We start from the raw sequence: 22,411 nt of genomic DNA, 5'->3' as shown, positions 1-22,411 counted from the left end.
GCCTTCATCGTCGAAGAAATGATCGCTCAGCTGAGGGGGAGAAAAAAATTTATTCTAAAAGGATATTGTACTCTTTTTCCTTCACTAGATTTTTCCCAATAGATTTTTTCTAGTAAGGTTTTAACGAGGCATATCCAAAACAAACATCCCAGGGGGAGTATTATGAATAATTGGATGATTGTCTCCCAAGCATCTTATTCCTTATTTATAATATTGTGTATTTATTACATTGTCTGTATGTTGTCCTATAAATAGGACCAACTTTATTGTAAAATAAACATCGATGAAATAATACAATATTGTTCTCATCTTTCTCTCTTCTCTTTTACCATCTTTCTCGATATTTCATAATAGAATAATTAATACTTTCAACTTTATCTATATTTTCAGTTTATTATAATTTTATTATTTTTTAGTTTTAAATAATATTTGTTTAATAATTGTTAAGTAGCGTATTAATTTTTAGAATATATACTATATTTCAGTTTATAATATATACTATATAATATTCAGTTTTTAATATATGTATAATAATTCTCATGTTTAATATATGTATATTCAGTTTTTAAATAATATATGTTTAAAATATGTATAATAATTCTCATGTAAAGTTAATTTGTAAAATAAATAGCAGTTATGTAATATATTCATTTTGATGCAAGTAATTAAACAAGAGAAACAAATGGCCTAGTGGTAAGGGTTCCTTGTTGGCAAAATTTTAAACTTTTTAAACTTTACGATTTCCAAATTTAAAAAAATTAAAAAAAATAAAAACAGCCACGTAATTTTTTTTTCCAAACTTTAAAAAAAAAAAAGAATGCAAAAAAAAAGGCCACATGGCATTTTCGCGTATCATAAAATAAATAAAAAAGCCAACACAATAGTGCCACATCATCAATTTTATTGACCAAATCTAGCTAGGTAAATTATAGGGATGAAATCTGTGTTTTTTTATAGAGTTGTTTTTGGTATTCGCCGCAAATGACAGGAGACAAAATAGGGTTTAACCCTTTAATTTTTGGTGTCATTTCAAAATGATATTTAAATAAAATACTCCATAAATTTCCATCATTTTAACAAATTCTTTCATTTTTGTATCTAAACAATAAATTTTAGGCAAATCATTTTTAATTCCCTCAACATTACATTACCTCATTAAAATGCTTCATCTAAACACACTTTTAATAATGAATTACTATTGAAAATTACTTTGCGTCATAATCTCTTGGGAAAGAACTAAGAAGAAGAATAGCTCGATTAATATTCTTTAAACTAAAAATAATTTAGTTAAAATTATCAATGTGAATGGATTGAGGTTCAGATGTCAAAGCTGAATCAGTATTCATCAATAGCCTTCTTGCTCAAGTTGATCTTCCACCTGAGGCTTTTCTTGAACACTGTAAACCTACCAATGATTCCTTCATGGGTTGAGGTAAAAAACATGAACTGAAACAAACTGAAGAGAACCAAGTATAGAGTGGCAGCAAGTTAGGAGGAAAGTTTTTCGCAACTTAGAATCAAAGTGGGATGTATTTCCATATGGAGGGATGCAATCATGTTTGTTGGAGGATACTACATCGTTTTTCTTTTCTCAGTTCCTAGATAGGAATAAGGCTATGGACATGTTCAGGTTGATTGGCTGCGTTGGGGAGGTTGTTGAGGTAGTCATCTCTCCGCGAAGGAACAAGTGGGGGAGGAGATTCGGTTTCGCACGGTTTAAGGGAGTGGAGGTTGCAAGAAGGCTAGCGGTGAAGCTCGATAACATCATGATTGATGGCAAGAAAATACATGCCAATCAACCAAGGTTTGATCGGAAGGACCCTATAGGTGAGGCGGAGGGAGCTCGGAATAGAAGCATAGGGAGAAAGAAAGTGGCGGTGACTTTCAGGAAAGACAGTGGTTTATGCTACTCAGGAGGCGCAGGTGGGGGTAAGAGCTTTGCCACTGCTGTTTCAGAAGGGACGAAGCACAAACCCCTTGCAAAAGCTTCTCTGTTTGAGTTTAACTCTAGCAAGGAGGTTAGGGAAAGGTTGAACAAGGCTTATGTAAGGGAGGTCATATATCCGGGAGAATCGTATAACATTCAAAATCACTTTGAGATTGAGGGTTTCTTTGATGTAAAAATAATACCTTTGGGGGAAAAATTATGTTTAATAGAGGAAATGGAGGAAGGGATAATTGCTGAACTGATTAGAAGAAAACAGAGAAAAAGAATATTACCTGAACGTAATATCCTCTTCCTTTGACAAGGCGATTCTGGCGGTGAAGGAGGCAAAAGAGACGAATCAAGATAAAGGCAAAAGTTTGGTACACTCCACCTCTGACCCCATCTCAGATCCAAACATTAGTGTAACCAGGATACAAGAGACTTTGGAGTACCCAGAAAATCATTCTGTCGCAGCTTTCGATAAAGTGATAGTTCCAAAAAGTACAATTTTTTTTCTGTTTACTATAGAAAAAGGAGGAAAAAGGTACTTTTGAAACCGGTTGAAGTTTTTTGTGGGCCTTTGAAGCATTATTATTTTCGGCCCATTAGGAAGAATAGGTCTAGTGGGAAACTTCTTCATTCTCACCATCAACGAACTCAAAAGGATGGACACAATTCTGAAGGACTCTCACCCAATGAGCCCACTCTAGGATACTCCATTTACGGAACTGACCCATCAGTGTGGGAGCAAAATATCCACAATAACACCTACTGGGAACTATCTGCAGAATCTGATATCCAAAGATGTAATAATAGAATTCTTTCCAATTTGCGTCAACCAGCGGAGGAGAAGTTGATGAGGGCTGTTCAGAAGTTAGGCGTGGTTTCTGGACCTTCTTGCTTGGCATCGAAGAAGAAAAACCTAGATTTGAATTTCATTATGCATAAGAATAAAGAAGGAAGGAAGGAGAACTATAATCATTTGCCATGATAATAGGGACGCTAAACATTAGAGGAGGAGGTAGTCATATTAAGAGGAGGCGGATCAGTTCTATTATTTCAAAGAGGCAGGAAGACATGTTTTTACTACAGGAGACTAAAATGGAGGAAGTGAAAGAATATATTGCAAACAGTTTTTGGGGGGCAGAAGATTTGGGGTTTTCTTTCTCGGCAGCGGAGGGTCGGTCGGGAGGAATCCTGACTTTGTGGAGAACTAGAACAGTGTCAATTATATCTAGTTTTCGAGGTACATGTTACTTGGGCACGAAGGTGAATTGGAAGAATGGAGTCTATTATATAGTCAATGTATACTCTCCTTATTCTTTAATTTTTAAAAGAGGTCTTTGGGCAGAATTGTTGGAGATGAAGCAAGGATTCTCGGATGGTGAATGGATAATCGGAGGTGAATTCAATGCCGTAAAAAGGAGGAATGAAAGGGTGGGTAGTTCTATTGATAGCAATGCCTCAGAGAGAAGGGAATTTGCAGATTTCATTGAAGGAATTGGCCTAGTGGATGTTCCTTGCAAAGGGAAAATCTTTAGTTGGTATAGCGGAGATGGAAGAGCTAAGAGTAGAATCGATAGGCTTCTTGTGTCTGATGCGATTGTCTCAATTTGGGGAGTGGTTGGTCAACTCATCAGCACAAGGTACGTTTCGGATCATTTCCCTGTGTGGTTGGATATTGATAAAGAAGATTGGGGACCTAAACTATTTAAGTTTAATAACGAATGGTTTTCAAACAATGACTTTGTTTCTTTCATTGAAAAGGAGTGGAAGGAGTTGGAGGTAAGCGGTAGAGGAGATTATGTGTTGAAAGAGAAATTTCGGCTCATTAAAGATAAGATGAAATGGTGGAATAGAGAGGTGTTTGATAAAATTGATTTGGAAGTGGAGGAAGGGGTTAGGGATTTGAACATATCGGATGATATGGATGTTATGGAGGTTGGCTTTGAATAAGGATGCGAGCAATAGAATTTGGTTGAATCTCAAGATTAAGGAGAATATGCTAATTCAAAAGTCTAGATTAAGGTGGTTGAATGATGGGGATTCAAATAGAAAATTCTTTCATAGAGTTATGAAGGAAAGGGGGAGGAGGAACCATATAAGCTCTATCGTTACAAACAACGACATTGTGAGATCGGTCAAAGAAGTGAAAGAAGTAGTCAAGGCTCACTTTGAAGAAAATTTTTTAGAGAGTGGTTTGGATAGACCTCTACTTGAAGGTGTGGACTTTAAATCTTTAAGTTTGGAGGATCGTATCTCTTTGGAGGCTCCTTTTTCGGAAGAGGAAATTAAAGAAGCGGTTTGGAATTGTGACGGATCGAAGAGCCCGGGACCGGATGGTATGTCTCTCCTCTTTATCAAAAATTATTGGTCTTTCTTACAAAGATATGTTGTTGAGTGTATTAAGGATTTCCACTCCGGTTCGGTTTTGTCAAAATCGATAACATCCACTTTCCTTTCTCTTATTCCAAAGGTTTCTCATCCTTTGAGATTAGACGACTATAGGCCTATTTGTTTGGTGGGATGTATTTACATGATCATTTCGAAGTTGTTGGCTAGAAGGATTAAGCGTGTTCTCTCTTCTATAATTTCCATTACTCAAAGCGCTTTTATTCCGGGTAGGCAAATGGTCGATGACGTTCTTGTTGCTAATGAATTAGTGGGTTATGCTTCAAAGGAGGATAGGGAGTGTTTACTTTTCAAGGTGGACTTTGAAAAGGCTTACGACAAAGTTTGTTGGAATTTCCTTAGATTCATGATGAGAAAGATGGGGTTTGGGGAGGTTTGGATGAAATGGATGGAGGCTTTAATTTTTACTAGTAAGATGTCGGTGATGGTTAACGGTAGTTCAACTGCGGAGTTTGAGGTGCATAAGGGTTTGCGTCAAGGAGATCCTATCTCTCCTTTTCTCTTTGTCATTGTTGCGGAAGGTCTTAAACTCTTAGTCGACAAGGCGATGGGTAACAAAGATTTTGTGGGTTGCAACATTAATGGTAGGTGTTTTGTAGACGTTCTCCAATTTGTGGATGACACTCTTCTAATAGGAGATGGTAGTTGGAATTATCTTTGGGCTATTAAGGCGGTATTGAAAGGCTTTGAGATGGTTTCGGGGCTTGAAATCAACTTCAGCAAATGAGTTCAAATTCCTCGGTATTATGATTGGTGCTAATCCTAGAAGGATAAAATCTTGGAAACCTTTGTTTGATAAAATTAGGAGGAGGCTTTCCACTTGGAATGGTAGATGGGTGAGTTTTGGAGGGAGAATAACTCTTATTAAGTCGATGCTTAGTAGCTTAGTCATTTTCACTCTTTCTTTTTATAAGGCACCCATGAAGGTTATAAATGAGATTAATAAAATCCAACGTAATATCTTTTGGGGAGGCTCGGAAGCAAAAAGGAAAACGCATTGGGTGAGTTGGAGCGAAGTGTGTTTACCGTTTGAGAAAGGAGGTATTGGATTGAGGAGGATGGAAGAATTCAATTTGGCACTTCTTTTCAAATGGAGATGGAGGATTTTGGAAGAATCTAATGCTTTATGGTTTCGTATGTTGAAGGCGCGTTATGACGATGTTAAATTACAAGCGATAAAGGAGGGAGGAAAAAATATTTATAAGAAGTCTTGTTCGGTGTGGTGGGCGGGCCTTTGCACTTTAGGGAAAAAGCTCTCGGATGATGTCTTTGCATAAAAATGTTTTTTCCGTTTGGAAAATGGTTTTTCTACATCTTTTTGGCATTCTCTATGGCTCGAAGGTGGCTCTCTTAAGGAGAGATTTCCGACATTATACAATATTACATTATTACAGGATGTTTTCGTTGCATCGATGGGTGGTAGGAGCAATAACACGTGGCGATGGAGCGACCTCGGCATCCAGTCCGCAACTGCCTTGAATGCTGCAGAGATTCAGCGAGTGCAGCAAGTGCTGCAGCTGCTGGGACCGGTTGGAAACATCACTGATTCAGTTCAGTGGTTGCTGTCCGAAGACGGGATTTATTTGGTCACGCGACGTTATGTTGGAGGTACGTCAAATTAGGTCCGCCCAATTGTTATGATCATGCTATTTGTTCTATTTGGAAGGTTGATGCACCTCTTAAAGTAAGAGCTTTTGGTTGGAGATGTCTTTCTAATAGAATCCATACTAAGGATTCTCTTTTATTAGAAGAATCATCCTTTCTTCTTTGAATCTTGATTGTGTTTTTGTGAAGAATTTGCAGAATCTTCGTATCACTCTCTTTTGGATTGCCGCAAGGTAGAGGTAATTTGGAAGGAAATGGCGGATTGGTTGGGTTTGAATCTCACTAAGGCTTATGATCTTAAAGAAAGCTTTTGGAGGTGGAGTAGTTCTTGTGGTAGTTTGCACATAAAGAGTAGTAAAGCGGAAAGAGTTTGGTTGGCTATTATTTGGACCCTTTGGTTATGTCGGAACGATGTCATCTTTAAGGGCAACGGTTGAAATGCTAGAGATGTCATCTTTAAGGGCAACGGTTGGAATGCTATACTTGAGATAGGTTCTATTTGGTGAGAATTTTTTTATTGTTGGGATCGTTCTTAGCCCCCCTTTGTAATTGTGTTTTTGAACTTTTGTTCCCTATCCAATATAACTTGATTTAAAAAAAAAAGACTGTCCTTCATGCCTATGCACGGTATATACTTGTTTTTTCATGCAGAGACCTTTATGAAAAGACTTTTATCATGCACCGATTTTCAAGCTTATATGTCTTTTTTTTTTATCACATTCTTATGTGTGGATGTTAATTCAGTTGGAAATTAGCTTCTCCCTCCAACGCCATCTCACTTTCTTGTTGTGTGAGGAGAACAGACATCTTCACCCGCCACACCACATATTGACGTTATTTTTTCTAATAGAATTTTCAACATCAAAATTTGCAGATGTCATAGCTCTTGATACCAGTTTTTTATGATAAATTGTATTTGATGAAATAAGTATATATTATTAAGAAAAGAATAACAAAATGACAATACAGTACAAGAATTCTCTACAATCTTTTATTCTCTCTGACTCTGACTCTGACTTGTTTTAAATGAATACAACATGCCTATTTAAACTATGTCTATAGAAAAATGCATATCAACCTTTCCTTTATGAAGGGTTATCAACAATATACCACAAATCAAGTAAATTAAGTGACGAATGTAACTTATTTTCCAAATATCTAATCTACTAAGCCACACATTACAAAGCTAAATGAATTTGAGTCAATGTATTAAGGAGATGATACAAGAATGACTCTGACAAATAAATTAAACAATTTGCTTGCCACCTTTGTCTCATTATGCATGCATATAACCTCACATTAGAATCTTCTTGAGACACCACCATGCATGTCTTGATGAGCAAAATAAATTTTTTATATTGTATGTTATATAATCAATGAAAATAATAAAAAATGAACAAGCTAGACCTTGAAGCCGTGATCAAAGTCATCATGAGAAGGGAATAAAGAGGGCACATTGAATAAATCATCCCCATATTCAGTGGAAGACTCAAAGTATGTCTGCATGTGATCAGGAAATGTGTATGAGTTTTCTGGTGTTGACAAATCAGCAGCATTTGTCATTTCCATCATCTCCTTAAACTTTGATGATTGAAGCAAAAGACCTAATGCCGACGTCGTGCCAGCTGGCCGAGGCTGTACTAGTTCTTCTTCTTCTCCTCCTAATGACTCATTTTGATTAGTCATCATCATGTTTGGGATGAATTTGGTGTCAGAGATTGTGTTATTACTTGAATTATGAACAAGTTTGTTATTGTTATCATTGTGATTAGGCTTTAGCCACTTAATATAACGGCTGAGGTCGAAATTGGTGACAGCATTGAGTCCACGATATTCAATAGCTGCCATATCGTATGCTGTGGCTGCTTCTTCTTGTGTAGCTGCAAAATAAGGATTCATATATCATCATTTATAATCAATTGGAGCTAGGGTTTAGTGGAAATATAACTAACCATATGTTCCAAGATAAAGATATTTGTTGCCAAAAACCCTCCCAATACGAGCCTCCCACCTTCCATTATGATGGTGTCTGAGATCATAGAAAAGTTAAGTAATTAAGCTTTGTGTTTTGTGATCACAAAAAAGAGTTTGGTTTGGTTGGATACCCACCTTGCCACGCCTCTATATTTAGAAACTCCGCGAGAAAAACCACTGCTTTTCCTGCAACATTTTTAGTTAATGCTTTGTTAAATTTAGGATAACTTAGGGCACAAGTTAAGTTAGCATGACCGATATTATTATCATAACATAAGATAACAGAAGCTTACCTCCTTAATGATCCAATATACTCCTCCCTTGATTGATCCTCCATTTCTCGCAATTGATTCTCGTAACTACATAACTACAATTGAGAGATAACTTTGTTGTTTCATTTTTTGTTTATCAGAAGCATTTACAAACTTGTGAAATAAGTGTACCGGAAAGTTAAGAATAGTATCTCGGCCCCAATATTTCAATGCAGCTAGATCATAAGCATGTGCAGCAGTCTCTTCATCATCATAAGCACCGAGGTAGACTGTAGTAATCATATAAAAGAAACACATATTATCTATTTATAATATCTTCATCAATGAAAAATATATGGATTAAGTTAAGACTATATATATCTATAAACCTTGTCGTCCTTTCTTGTTTTGCGATTCATTCCAACTATTCTTGTCCCATAAATGAGCTTCGTATCGCCCGGTCCATCTATGCCTGATGAATCAAACTAGACATATTAATTTCATATAAAACTATTATAATAAAAAACAAATTGCATGAAAAGAAAGACAATTAATATAACCTAGTGACTCCTCTATATATTGAGCTGCGTTGAATTGGAGAATCCCTCGGGACACTTCTCCTTGTTCTTTTCACTTTGGTGTTAGTTGCATTAAGGTTATTGTTATTACTTGCATTGTTTTTTTGAGTTTGTTCTTGAGACAGTTTGGCCATGGAAAACAAAAGATGAATGGTGCCAAAAAAAGATGTATTATACATATGTCTTAGTCATGGAATGCATGAAGAGGGTGATTTAAAGGGATAGGATAAAGGATAGGGTTAGAAAAGATTGTGCTGGCAATTACACTACATATAGCCGGCTAAGGAATGGTTGTTGTTTCTTGCCGTCTCTCAAACCGTCTTTCATGATATGTTATCACTTTTTTTTCTTCCTTTGTCTTCACTCATAATTTTCTGTTATGTGCCTTTCAACCGGTTTTGGAATCTCTTTCATATATAACTTTGATTCACCTTTTCTTCTGTTTTGTTACCTCATAAAAAATTATATTTAGTTTACCTTTTTATCATTTTTTTGGAAGCAAAAGGAAGGTGTTGTCAAGGCTTAATTGATTTGTTAGGATAAGTTTTTCTACCAGCTTCTTCATTCTCGTGTTGTCAAAGCTTAAAACATTGACTTAATTGGAACTTGTTTCTATTTACAATATCAATGGTATCATTATAAAACTTACATTACTCCTCCAACGTGTTATTATTTGTGCCGAGTTCATTATCATAATAGTTTTAATAGATTGACATCCATCCATAACACAGCACCTTATAGAACTATTTTAACATACCAGGATAAATTAATAAAAAGTTTAGTGTTTAGGTTCCTCTAAGTTAGCGAGTTTTTGCGACTAGTCTCTAAATCTTTTTTTTTCCAGGTCTGAGTCCTTATATCTCAGGTTTGTGTTGTATTTAGTCCATGACGTTAGTCTTTTGTTAAAACAAAGCTGAGTTGGCAAACGGCGCTGATGTGAAATATCATTTATTTTTAATTTTGTTTAATGTTGTCCAGATGTGGATTCAATACCTGCGAGGATGATTTAAAGGAGGACTAAATCCAAAAAAAGACACCATTTGCTTCATCTTCTTCACAAAAAAAAAACTGCAGGTTGCTGCATTTTCCTTCTATGTATAATGGCAATATCATTTGTAGGGAATTGCTCGCAGTCTTAGATCTCAGTTTGTGGTTGCAATAAGGCAATACAGATGTCCATCTCAAATTCAAGGAAAAACCCTAAACGAAGATTTTGGGAATGTGCAAATTCGGGTGTAATGTCAAGTTGCAATTTATTCTTGTGGGATGATGAACTTCAGCGCAACATATCAAGTGAACCGAAAAACAAGCAGTGAAGAACGGTAGTGAGAGGAAGGGATTATCGGGATTGGTTAGAAGTAGAGAATGGAGGTGTAACGCCCGGAAAATAAGTATATGCTTAATTTGGACGTTTGTGACGTTTATTGGAATTTTACCGTTTTTGGAGTCGTTTCAGTCGGTATTAGTTCGGGATGGCGGACTAATATTTAATTGAAGGTTTTCATATTTTTGGTACTAGAAATATTATTAAGGTAATATTCGGTGTTTTGGGGTTTTTCTGAGCAATTGAGTTTGGACCGTAAAGTAGATATTTTGTTGAGATATTTTGGAGAAGTATGGGGGAAGATAGAAAAGAATATAAGAAAAGAAAAGAAGAAAGAAAAACAGAAAGGAAAGAAAGAAGAGAGAAAGAAAGGGAAGAGAGAAAGAAGAAGAGCAAAGATGGAGAGAAAGTGAAGAAGAGAGTTTTGGAGAAGATGAAGAATCAATCCAAGGTAAGGGGGTGAATCTAATTTATCTTGGATGTATGATTCTTATAGTCTTGTTCTTGTTCTTGTTCTTGTTCTTCTTGTTCAATTTCCATAACTTTCTTGTGTGGTCTTTGATTGATCTAAGCTTGTTTGAGAATGATTGTATGGTGATTAAATGATATCTTTGTTGTGTGTGTTTGATGAGTTTCCATTTTCTTTCCCATTTCCATGGCTTGATTGAGTTTGAAGAAAATGTTAGGTTTTGAGAAAGATTGATGAATCAACCATGAAAAGTTTGATGTTAGGTTGTTTTTATGGTATGTATGTGTTGTATTGATGTTATAATGATGTATAGGTGTTAGAGAAATGTTTATAAGAGTTTGGGTGGTGGAAATGGTGATTTTAGGGTTTCTACGAAGCTTAGGTCGACCTACACAGAGGTTTGCGTCGACCTGTGCAGCCTAAAAGGCAAAAATCTGGGTTTTCTGATGAATGCGTCGACCTATTGGGTCAGCGTGCACATACCCGAGGGTGTCAGGAGTTCAATGCGTCGACCTATGATTTCCATGCGTCGACCTACAGCTTTTTTTTTCCATTTTTGGCAGATTTTGTAATGATCGTAACTCTTGAACCGTAACTCCGATTTTGTCGCCGTTCGAAGCGTTGGAAAGCTAACGCAATGAACTATACTATGATCTAATAAAATGATTCATAGGATGTTGTCTCCTATTATTTCTATTAGGATCAAGTGACGAATTGTGTAGTATGTTCAATTATCCAAACTTTGAAACCTTGTAACTTTTGATCCGTAAGTCCGTTTCATACGCCGTTCGAAGCGTTAGGAAGCTAGTTGGATGTTCTATATGATAGTATAGGCTTGGTTAACTTGTTATTAATTGGTTGTAATTGTTGTTGATGAAAACACATAATTATTTATATGCGCGATATGATTGGTAAATAATCATAGTGCTTGGTTGCAATTGTTGTTGATGTGAGGATTAACATGAAATCATGTTCGTATGTGTTATGTATTAATGAATGTTCATTCTTGATATGTGGCGATGTTTGGTTGTTTGTTGTTAACATGATGTGTGGCCTTATGGCAAGTAATTGTTGTTATGAGAATGATGTATTATCATTGTTGAATTGTTGTTATTACAACTTGTTGATGATGTATTGATGAAGTTGTGGGCCGATGGCCAATATTAATTTGATGTGTATAAGTGTGTTATACGTTCATCTATGCCGATGTGGCCAGTATGTTTTGATGGTGAATGTGTGTTGTGTGCTTATTAATGCCTGTGTGGTAATTATGGTGCGATGTAATTGATAACGATGTTATTAATTGGTGATGCATCCTTTTGGATAGAATATAAACGATGTAACGTGAGTGTATGATCGTGTTATATTGTTGATGACGTTTTTGTCATGTAATAGAGTCATATATTTGCGCATCATAACATTTCAATACGTTAATGGCGGAATGCTGTTAACAGATGGCCTGCGGGCATTGGTTACCAGTAGGAGCTTAATGCTCGGTAACGGTATATTAGCCTGAGTGGCAAAGGGTCATCAGTGGGAGCTACATGCTCGATGACGACAGCCTGCGGGCTTCCTGAGTGGAATAAAGTCCCAGCATAATGCTCGGCAAGGGTCATCAGTGGGAGCTACATGCTCGATGACGACAGCCTGCGGGCTTCCTGAGTGGAATAAAGTCCCAGCATAATGCTCGGCAAGGTGTATTTGTCATAATGACAAGGAGGAGTTTACTCTGGATTTGGTACCACATGCATATGCATAGTCGAGTCTCATTCATCATTGTCTGTCTTTATAATTTATGTTCTCATTCATTTGTCACATTACTTATATATCGATTGTGGTTAAATGAGTGGATTACCTTGTTGTATGATTCTTGATGATACTTGTTGGCATTACTATATTTGTCATGCTTTTCATTATGAATTATATTCTCACCCTTCTGCTGATTTGATGCTTGAGTGGCATCCTGCAGATTAGCCGCTTTGGGAGTCTTTTGGAAGAGGTTGTTCTTCAATTGGTCTTGTCGGTTGCTCTGATACGTAACACCGGGGAGTCGGGAGTCTATTGTTATTTATTTGTATATGACTCTTTTGAACATGTATATGTGATGATGTGCTGATGTATATTGTAAACACTTTATTTTGGAAAACTCCTCTTTGAGAGTGAGAGCTATACGTACATTTTTTTTATGTTCATATCTTCCGTGTGTTATGTATCATTTTATAGGCATGTGTTGTAATGATTTTGGCATCGTTGATGGCCGTTTGTTTTCTAGGTGTTTCTTGGTTACTTGATGTAACATCCTAATTGTGTTGTATGAAATTTTAATACTCTGATATTTTCTTGCCTAAATGCTTTGGGTAGAATTGGGGTGTTACATTAGTGGTATCAGAGCCTGGTTGGTCTGTCCGGCCAGTGTTGTCTAATGTTGTTTAATTCCTCAGTACGTGATAAGTGTGTAGAGCACTGTCAGTACTTGTTGTGCCTCTAGTCGGTTGTATGCAGGAGTGGTTTGAAGCCTAGTGAGGGAGAAGATATGCTTCTCGGATATGTTTCAGTTGCAAGATGTTAGTATGCTACTGAGGGCAGCAGTACTAGTGTTGTTGGAATTTGTTGTTTTCTGAAGAAAAGGTAACTTGGACTTTAGACTCTGGTTGTTAATCAAGTTGGAGTGTCACGGAGTAGATTTTGGTTATTTCTAAGGAATGGAACTTAGAGAGTTGTGATGCTCTAACGCTACTGATGGACTATGAAGTTGTGGTTTGAGTAGCCTTGTGTGAGGTGTCGTTGTTGGATCAATGATTAAGGAAAGTATTGTGGTAGACTTTGTTGTAGGATTTTTGGTAAGTGATTGAGACGGTGGTATGAGTTATTAACGTTGTTAGAAGTGTTTTGGTACGTAGCTACCGAACGTCAGTGTAAGCTGGCTCAGATGATCTTGGGAGATTTGTGAATTATGGAATCATAGTGCTTCTGTGCTATGAGCAAAAGTTGGAAAAGAATATTATTAATGTTGGTATTGATAGTTTATACTCTATTATGATTGTCGGCTACCTATTGACAAATTGAGGACTTGATCACCCTTAATCTCTTGTTGATAGTAGACGGGATCGTATTGGACGTGATAGGCTTATCTGGCTAGTTTAATAATATTGGGAGTGAATGAGACGGTGCAAGGTGGTACGACGTTGTTTATGTTGTCGACAACTTTGGATGTTCTTGAGAAAGAGAGATTGTGGGAATTGCGGATAGTTGCGCATTTGTATAAGTGTTTCTTGAAGGTTTAAGTGATTCATCGTCGAAAAGGGGAATTCCGTCTTGGAGTTCTGTTTGAAGGATTTAGTTCCTAGAACTATTGTTGTGTCGAGGGTTCCGTATCGGATGCCAACTTCTGAGATGAAAGAGTTGAGGAGTCAACTTAAGGATTTTCTTGAGAAGAGGTTTGTTCGTTCGAGTGTGTCGCCGTAGGGTGCATGTGTTTTGTTGGTTAAGAAGGAAGTTTCTATGAGGCTTTGTGTCGATTTTAGACAATTGAGAAAAGTGACAATTAAGGAAAAGTATCCACTTTTGAGGATTGATATTTTGATGGATCAAGTTGGTTTGAGCTTGTTTGTTTTGCAAGTTTTATTTGAGATATGGGTATCATCAGTGTGAAGATGATCATGCTAAGTATTTTTGAATTGTTTTGTCCGTGTTGGGAAGAAGTTGTTTGCTAAGTCTCCTTATGTGAGTTTTTGGTCGAGTGAAGTGAATGTTCAAGGGTTTAAGAGGAAGTTGACTATCACTCCTATTTTGATTTTGCCGGATCTGTTAGAACTGTTTGTGGTGTTTTGAGATGTTTCTTTGTTGGGTTTGCAAGAAGTTCTAATGTAGAAAGGGGTAAGTGGTGGTTTATGCCTTTATGCAAGTTAAGATTTTTGAAAGGATTTATCTGTCACAAGATTTAGAGTTGGCAGTTGTTATTTCTATTTGGGAAATTCGAAGGCACTAATTATTCGGATCGAGAATTGTGTGTGTAAATGACTACGAGAGTTTGAAGTATTCGTTTGATCGGAACGAGTTGAATATGAGAAACCATCGCGTACGTCTATGTTGATGATTCGAGTATTATGATTGTTGAAACAGTTGTGAGATTGAGTTTGGTTTGTAAAGCGACTTCTTCGGGTGTTGAGCTTTATATGTGAAAGCTTACTTATAGTATTCTTGATGAGATTAGAAAAGGTCAGAAATCGGATTTGAATGGGTTAATGAGATGACATTGATTAGTCAAAGATAAAGATAGTGATCTTCGGATTGATAAGGACAATGTCATGGGATGTCATGATCAAGTTTGTATTCCTAATGTTCGGATTTGAAAAGAGGATTTTGGATGAAGTGCGTCGTAGTGATTTGAGTATTCATCCTGATGCTACTAAGATGTATCAAGATTTGAGAAGGTCATTTTTAGTGGCAAGGTAATGAAGAAGGATATGATGGGATTTTGTTTCTGGTTTACCGAGGACTTCGAGTAATTGTGAGGTGATTTGGGTTATTGTGGATGTACTGACGAAATATGCTCACTTTGTTCAGATAAGAATGGATTAACCGATGGAAGTACTTGCGTGTTGTATATTGGTCAGGTTGTTTGTTTGCATGACGTTTCGTAAGGTAATGTTCAGATTGAGATCCGAGGTTTATTCCTAAAATTTTGAGAAGGTTCGCAAAGTACTTTGGGTATGAAGTTGCATTGAGTTTGGTGTCTAATCCTCAAGCGGATGGTCAGACTGAGAGGACGATTTGGTCACTTAAAGATCTACGAGGGCTTGTGTTGTGAAACAAGGATGTGTTTGGATTAGCTTTTTGTCTTTGATTGGATAATACAAAGACTTTTGTCTGGTGTGCGAGCTGACACAGCAGATTAAGAGGTTGAGTATGTTAAGAGAGAACAATGAGTTTCTGGTGAATACTAGAAAGAGCTGGAAGTTGGATATGAAATTGGTAAATCTGTTTGTTGTGGGAAATCAGAGTGCGCATCGGAAGCGTGAAATGACGCGGTTCGCATGTGTGTGTATGAATTGTTAGAGTTCAAATTGGGACAGTGGACGTGGTAGGGATGATAAGACCACCAGATGTTTTGGTTACAAGTTTGACTGCTATGTCTTGGCATGGTTGTTTGGATGTTGTGCGACCGGGAGGTTGGTATTCTAGTTTTGTTGAGGCTGTTCAGAAGCTGTATATGTCGTGGAACTTTATGTCCTTATCTAGGATGTTGTCTCATTTCCATGGTGATGGTTTGAGTGCATGTAGTTAATTCCTTTGATGGGGGATTAGGGGTGTGTTGCCTTTGATGATGGTAACAATCTGGTTGCGGTTTGGTTGACAAGTGCATTATTTGGGCATTGCATCTTGTTCTTGATTGTCTGTGTCTTGGTTATTTCTTGTGTTTTGGTGTTAGTCGATGAGTGCATTGCATCTCGTTGTCGTTGTTGTGTTTTGGTTGTTTTGCTTTTAGATAGAGTGATTCGTTGTTGGTGTTGATTGTGTCGTTGCTTTCGTGGCTTGATAGTTGGTTAGTCGGAGGCGAGAGCGTATCGAGGTTTGTTTGCGTTTGGGATATTTCCGAGGACGGAAATCTTCTAAGTGGGGGAGAGTTGTAACGCCCGGAAAAATAAGTATATGCTTAATTTGGACGTTTGTGACGTTTATTGGAATTTTACCGTTTTTGGAGTCGTTTCAGTCGGTATTAGTTCGGGATGGAGGACTAATATTTAATTGAAGGTTTTCATATTTTTGGTACTAGAAATATTATTAAGGTAATATTCGGTGTTTTGGGGTTTTTCTGAGCAATTGAGTTTGGACCGTAAAGTAGATATTTTGTTGAGATATTTTGGAGAAGTATGGGGGAAGATAGAAAAGAACATAAGAAAAGAAAAGAAGAAAGAAAAACAGAAAGGAAAGAAAGAAGAGAGAAAGAAAGTGAAGAGAGAAAGAAGAAGAGCAAAGATGGAGAGAAAGTGAAGAAGAGAGTTTTGGAGAAGATGAGGAATCAATCCAAGGTAAGGGGGTGAATCTAATTTATCTTGGATGTATGATTCTTATAGTCTTGTTCTTGTTCTTGTTCTTCTTGTTCAATTTCCATAACTTTCTTGTGTGGTCTTTGATTGATCTAAGCTTGTTTGAGAATGATTTTATGGTGATTAAATGATATCTTTGTTGTGTGTGTTTGATGAGTTTCCATTTTCTTTCCCATTTCCATGGCTTGATTGAGTTTGAAGAAAATGTTAGGTTTTGAGAAAGATTGATGAATCAACCATGAAAAGTTTGATGTTAGGTTGTTTTTATGGTATGTATGTGTTGTATTGATGTTATAATGATGTATAGGTGTTAGAGAAATGTTTATAAGAGTTTGGGTGGTGGAAATGGTGATTTTAGGGTTTCTACGAAGCTTAGGTCGACCTACACAGAGGTTTGCGTCGACTTGTGCAGCCTAAAAGGCAAAAATCTGGGTTTTCTGATGAATGCGTCGACCTATTGGGTCAGCGTGCGCATACCCGAGGGTGTCAGGAGTTCAATGCGTCGACCTATGATTTCCATGCGTCGACGTACAGCTTTTTTTTTCCATTTTTGGCAGATTTTGTAATGATCGTAACTCTTGAACCGTAACTCCGATTTTGTCGCCGTTCGAAGAGTTGGAAAGCTAACGCAATGAACTATACTATGATCTAATAAAATGATTCATAGGATGTTGTCTCCTATTATTTCTATTAGGATCAAGTGACGAATTGTGTCGTATGTTCAATTATCCAAACTTTGAAACCTTGTAACTTTTGATCCGTAACTCCGTTTCATACGCCGTTCGAAGCGTTAGGAAGCTAGTTGGATGTTCTATATGATAGTATAGGCTTGGTTAGCTTGTTATTAATTGGTTGTAATTGTTGTTGATGAAAACACATAATTATTTATATGCGCGATATGATTGGTAAATAATCATAGTGCTTGGTTGCAATTGTTGTTGATGTGAGGATTAACATGAAATCATGTTCGTATGTGTTATGTATTAATGAATGTTCATTCTTGATATGTGGCGATGTTTGGTTGTTTGTTGTTAACATGATGTGTGGCCTTATGGCAAGTAATTGTTGTTATGAGAATGATGTATTATCATTGTTGAATTGTTGTTATTACAACTTGTTGATGATGTATTGATGAAGTTGTGGGCCGATGGCCAATATTAATTTGATGTGTATAAGTGTGTTATACGTTCATCTATGCCGATGTGGCCAGTATGTTTTGATGGTGAATGTGTGCTGTGTGCTTATTAATGCCTGTGTGGTAATTATGGTGCGATGTAATTGATAACGATGTTATTAATTGGTGATGCATCCTTTTGGATAGAATATAAACGATGTAACGTGAGTGTATGATCGTGTTATATTGTTGATGAAGTTTTTGTCATGTAATAGAGTCATATATTTGCGCATCATAACATTTCAATACGTTAATGGCGGAATGCTGTTAACAGATGGCCTGCGGGCATTGGTTACCAGTAGGAGCTTAATGCTCGGTAACGGTATATTAGCCTGAGTGGCAAAGGGTCATCAGTGGGAGCTACATGCTCGATGACGACAGCCTGCAGGCTTCCTGAGTGGAATAAAGTCCCAGCATAATGCTCGGCAAGGGTCATCAGTGGGAGCTACATGCTCGATGACGACAGCCTGCGGGCTTCCTGAGTGGAATAAAGTCCCAGCATAATGCTCGGCAAGGTGTATTTATCATAATGACAAGGAGGAGTTTACTCCGGATTTGGTACCACATGCATATGCATAGTCGAGTCTCATTCATCATTGTCCGTCTTTATAATTTATGTTCTCATTCATTTGTCACATTATTTATATATCGATTGTGGTTAAATGAGTGGATTACCTTGTTGTATGATTCTTGATGATACTTGTTGGCATTACTATATTTGTCATGCTTTTCATTATGAATTATATTCTCACCCTTCTGCTGATTTGATGCTTGAGTGGCATCCTGCAGATTAGCCGCTTTGGGAGTCTTTTGGAAGAGGTAGTTCTTCAATTGGTCTTGTCGGTTGCTCTGATACGTAACACCGGGGAGTCGGGAGTCTGTTGTTATTTATTTGTATATGACTCTTTTGAACATGTATATGTGATGATGTGCTGATGTATATTGTAAACACTTTATTTTGGAAAACTCCTCTTTGAGAGTGAGAGCTATACGTACATTTTTTTATGTTCATATCTTCCGTGTGTTATGTATCATTTTATAGGCAGATGTTGTAATGATTTTGGCATCGTTGATGGCCGTTTGTTTTCTAGGTGTTTCTTGGTTACTTGGTGTAACATCCTAATTGTGTTGTATGAAATTTTAATACTATGATATTTTCTTGCCTAAATGCTTTGGGTAGAATTGGGGTGTTACAGGAGGGATTTCTCGGATTTTATTAATTTGAGCAATTTGATTGATGTTCCGAGTAAAGGTAAAAAATTCTCTTGGTTTGGAGGGGACGGTAAAGCTAGAAGTAGAATCGATAGATTCTTGGTGTCGGACAATCTTGTGAATAAATGGAGGATTGTGGGCCAATTGGTGGGAGATAGAGACATTTCCGACCATTGTCTGGTTTGGCTTCTTAGTGATAAGGCGGATTGGGGTCCTAAACCTTTTATGGTCAATTCAGTATGGTTTTCCAATAGTGATTTTTTACCATTTGTGGAGAAGGTTTGGAGGTCGCTTTCGGTAGTAGGGAGAGGAGATTTTGTATTAAAAGAAAAGTTGAGGCTTTTGAAAGAAAGGCTAAGGTGGTGGAATGTTAATATTTTTAGCAAGATCAATTTGGCGATGGAAGATGGAGTTAGGGGTATGAATGAAGGTGATGAAATGGTAGGTGAAGATTCGGGAGGGGAGTCGGATGAGGATGGTGACGTGGTGGAGCGGAAAAGAAGGGCTTGTAGGGACTTTTGGTTGAGTCTTAAGATTAAAGAAAATATGTTGATCCAAAAGTCTAGGCTAAAATGGTTGAATGATGGAGATTCCAATAGCAAGTTTTTTCATAAGGTCATGAAAGGTAGGAGGTCCCGCAATTATATTGGCTCAATTGTTTCGGAGAGGGGGATTTTAGACTCGGTAGAGGAGGTTAAAGAGGAGGTGAAAAATCATTTTGAGAAGAAGTTTTCCGAGGTGGAGGGGTTTAGGCCTTCTTTGGAGGGTATTCCGTTCTCGCGCATGAATCGTTCGGTTAGTGAAGGCCTTGAAGCTCCTTTTTCGATGGAGGAAATTAAAGAAGCGGTTTGGTGTTATGGGGGAGATAAGAGCCTGGGGCCCGACGATTATTTCTTCTTATTGATCAAGAATTGTTGGGAGTTTATGAAGGATGATTTTTTTAATTGCTTCTCGTGTTTCCATCGTGAGGCTCTTTTATCTAAGGCCATTGTTTCATCTTTTCTTACTCTTATTCCTAAAAAATCCAATCCGTTGGGTCTTAATGATTATAGGCCTATATGTCTTGTGGGGTGTATTTACAAAGCCTTAGCTAAACTTTTGGCCTCGAGATTAAAGAGAGTGTTACATTTGGTGGTGTCCGATTGTCAAAGCGCCTTTATTCCGGGGAGGCAATTGTTGGATGGGGTTTTGGTAGCGAATGAGGTGTTGGACATGGCTAAAAAGAATGGTAATAGTTGTATTCTTTTTAAGGTGGATTTCGAGAAGGCTTATGATAACGTTTGTTGGGACTTCCTTAGATTCATGCTAAGGAGAATGGGTTTTGGAGACATTTGGTTGAGTTGGATGGAGGCGCTCATTTTTTCGAGCAAGATGTCGATGTTAGTTAACGGAAGTCCGACGAGGGAATTTGTCGTTGAGAAGGGCTTGAGGCAAGGGGACCCCCTCTCCCTGTTTCTCTTCGTTATTGTAGCGGAAGGTTTGAAGGGGATGGTTTCTAGGGCGATGGAGCTAGGTGAATATGTGGGGTTCGATGTTAGGAGAGCTTGCAATGTCAACTTATTACAATTTGCGGATGACACGCTTATGTTCGGTGAGGGAAGTTGGAATCAAGTTTGGACAATCAAGGCCATTCTTCGAGGCTTCGAGTTAGTGTCGGGTCTCGGCATTAATTACCACAAGAGTAAGCTTATTGGAGTGAATGTAAATGATAATTTTTTGGAATTTGCCTCTTTGTTCTTAGCATGTGGTAGGGAGGACAATCACTTCACTTTTCTTGGGATTCCGATAGGAATTAATCCTAGAAGGATCTCTTCTTGGAATTTCATTTTGGACAAGATAAAGAATAGGCTCTTGGATTGGAAGAACCGGTTTTTATCGTTCGGAGGTAGGTTGACTCTTCTAAAATTGGTGCTTAGTAGCCTTTCTATTTTTTGGCTATCTTTCTATAAGGCTCCTAAGAAAGTTTTAAAGGAGATTTCGAAGTTGGAAAGTAAATTTCTTTGGGGAGGGGTCGGTGAGGAGAAAAAGGTGCATTGGGTGAGTTGGAAGACTATTTGTTTACCGGTGGATAAAGGAGGTCTTGGTATTCGGAGGATTGGGGATTTTAATTTGGCCCTTTTGAATAAATGGCGGTGGAGAATTTTAAGAGGAGCAGATGATTTATGGTTGAAGGTTTTGAAAGCTAGATATGGAGACATCAATATTCAAGTTATCAAAAAAGATGAAAATATTTTCAAGAATAACGTGTATTCATTGTGGTGGAAAAATATTTTATCTTTACAAAATTCTTATTATGATGACTTTTTGTTGAAAAGTGCAGGTTCGACATCGGAAATGGTTTCAATACATCGTTTTGGCATTCTTGTTGGAAGGAGGGGAGGTGTCTCAAGGAGTTATATCCTTTTGCTTACTCTTTATCGAAGCTAAAGTTTATCTCTGTGGTGGGTATGGGAGGGTGGAGAGGCGATGTGTGGGAGTGGGGTGATCTTGGCATACCGGATTCGGAGGATAATGGGTCTGCTTTCTTGGCGCGGAAGCAGCTCCTTTTTGAGCTGGGCGGTGTTAGTTTGAAGGCGGACGAGAGGGACGGAGTTCGGTGGCTTGCGGAACCGGATGGTGTGTTCTCGGTACGTAGTTATTATGTTCTTCTTTATTTTTTCCATATCCCGAGAGGACCTTATAATAAGTTTGATAGAGTTTTTTCCATGATATGGAATGTTGTGGTTCCGTTAAAAGTGAAGGCTTTCGGTTGGCGTTGTTTGCTAGATAGGTTGCCCACAAGGGATCTTATTTTTTCTAGAGGTATTAACATTCCATCTTTAGACTCTTGTTGTTTGTGTGGTTTGGAGAAGGAATCTTTGTATCACTTGCTCTTTAAATGCAAGGTGTCTTCGGTGATATGGAATGTTGTGGCTTCTTGGGTGGGTTTTAAAGATTACAAGTTTGAAGATATTTGGAGTAGTTTTTTAGATTGGTATCATTTTTGTAAAATGCACAAAGTTAGATCCGGTAGGGAAGGAACGTTATGGATGACGGTTTGCTGGACTATTTGGAAGGTTAGGAACGGTATCATTTTCCGAAATGATTCTTGGAGATTTTTCGATATTATTTGGAGCAATAAGGAGCTTTGGTGGAGATGGTCCTTCATCGGGAAAATTACCCGCACCAATTATAATTTCTTTGAGTTTACAAATGCCCCTTTTTTGTATTATTCATAGGGTATATTTGGCTTGTAATTTTCTTCGGGGTTTTTGTTTTATGCCCCGTTTTTGTAATCTCTTCGGTAGAACTTTTGGTTCTTTAATGAAATCTTGATTACAAAAAAAAAAGTGAACTGAAAAATCCAATTGGTTGCAATTGCTCAGAAGTTGTGAAGGAATTAAGTTCCATTATCAAAGAGGTTGAAGCTAGGAAAAAACAAAAAGCTGAAGTTGG

The 22,411-nt window shown here is 37.5% G+C and overlaps 2 protein-coding genes across 2 annotated transcripts; one reads left to right on the top strand and one right to left on the bottom strand.

Moving 5' to 3' along the window:
* The first annotated feature begins 3,028 nt into the window (after window positions 1-3,028).
* On the top strand, window positions 3,029-3,883 carry LOC131597211 (uncharacterized). The gene has a single exon (XM_058869921.1). It carries the CDS (start codon window positions 3,029-3,031, stop codon window positions 3,881-3,883), a length of 855 nt encoding a protein of 284 aa, XP_058725904.1.
* Window positions 3,884-7,345: 3,462 nt separating this feature from the next.
* Window positions 7,346-8,881, bottom strand: LOC131597210 (AP2-like ethylene-responsive transcription factor At1g16060). Its single transcript, XM_058869920.1, has 7 exons — window positions 8,730-8,881; window positions 8,559-8,641; window positions 8,362-8,459; window positions 8,212-8,285; window positions 8,054-8,104; window positions 7,897-7,973; window positions 7,346-7,824 (listed from the first exon to the last, which is right to left on the bottom strand). Exons 1-7 carry the CDS (start codon window positions 8,879-8,881, stop codon window positions 7,346-7,348), a joined length of 1,014 nt encoding a protein of 337 aa, XP_058725903.1.
* Between the last annotated feature and the right edge of the window lie 13,530 nt (window positions 8,882-22,411).

The sequence above is a fragment of the Vicia villosa genome, linkage group LG4 (genome assembly GCF_029867415.1).
Source record: "Vicia villosa cultivar HV-30 ecotype Madison, WI linkage group LG4, Vvil1.0, whole genome shotgun sequence".
NCBI classification, from domain to species: Eukaryota; Viridiplantae; Streptophyta; class Magnoliopsida; order Fabales; family Fabaceae; genus Vicia; species Vicia villosa.
Note: the sequence above shows the minus strand (reverse complement) of the source record. Positions and strands in the feature narration are given on the sequence as shown.

What these genes read in the sequence shown, in the direction of transcription:
- LOC131597211 (XM_058869921.1), top strand. Translation starts at nt 3,029, where the DNA reads ATGGAGGAAGTGAAAGAATATATTGCAAACAGTTTTTGGGGGGCAGAA.
- LOC131597210 (XM_058869920.1), bottom strand. Translation starts at nt 8,881, where the DNA reads ATGGCCAAACTGTCTCAAGAACAAACTCAAAAAAACAATGCAAGTAAT. An exon ending in AAATATAGAGGCGTGGCAAG is followed by an intron (nt 7,974 to 8,053) that starts GTGGGTATCCAA and finishes CTATGATCTCAG; the next exon opens with ACACCATCATAATGGAAGGT. An exon ending in TCTTTATCTTGGAACATATG is followed by an intron (nt 7,825 to 7,896) that starts GTTAGTTATATT and finishes CTTATTTTGCAG; the next exon opens with CTACACAAGAAGAAGCAGCC.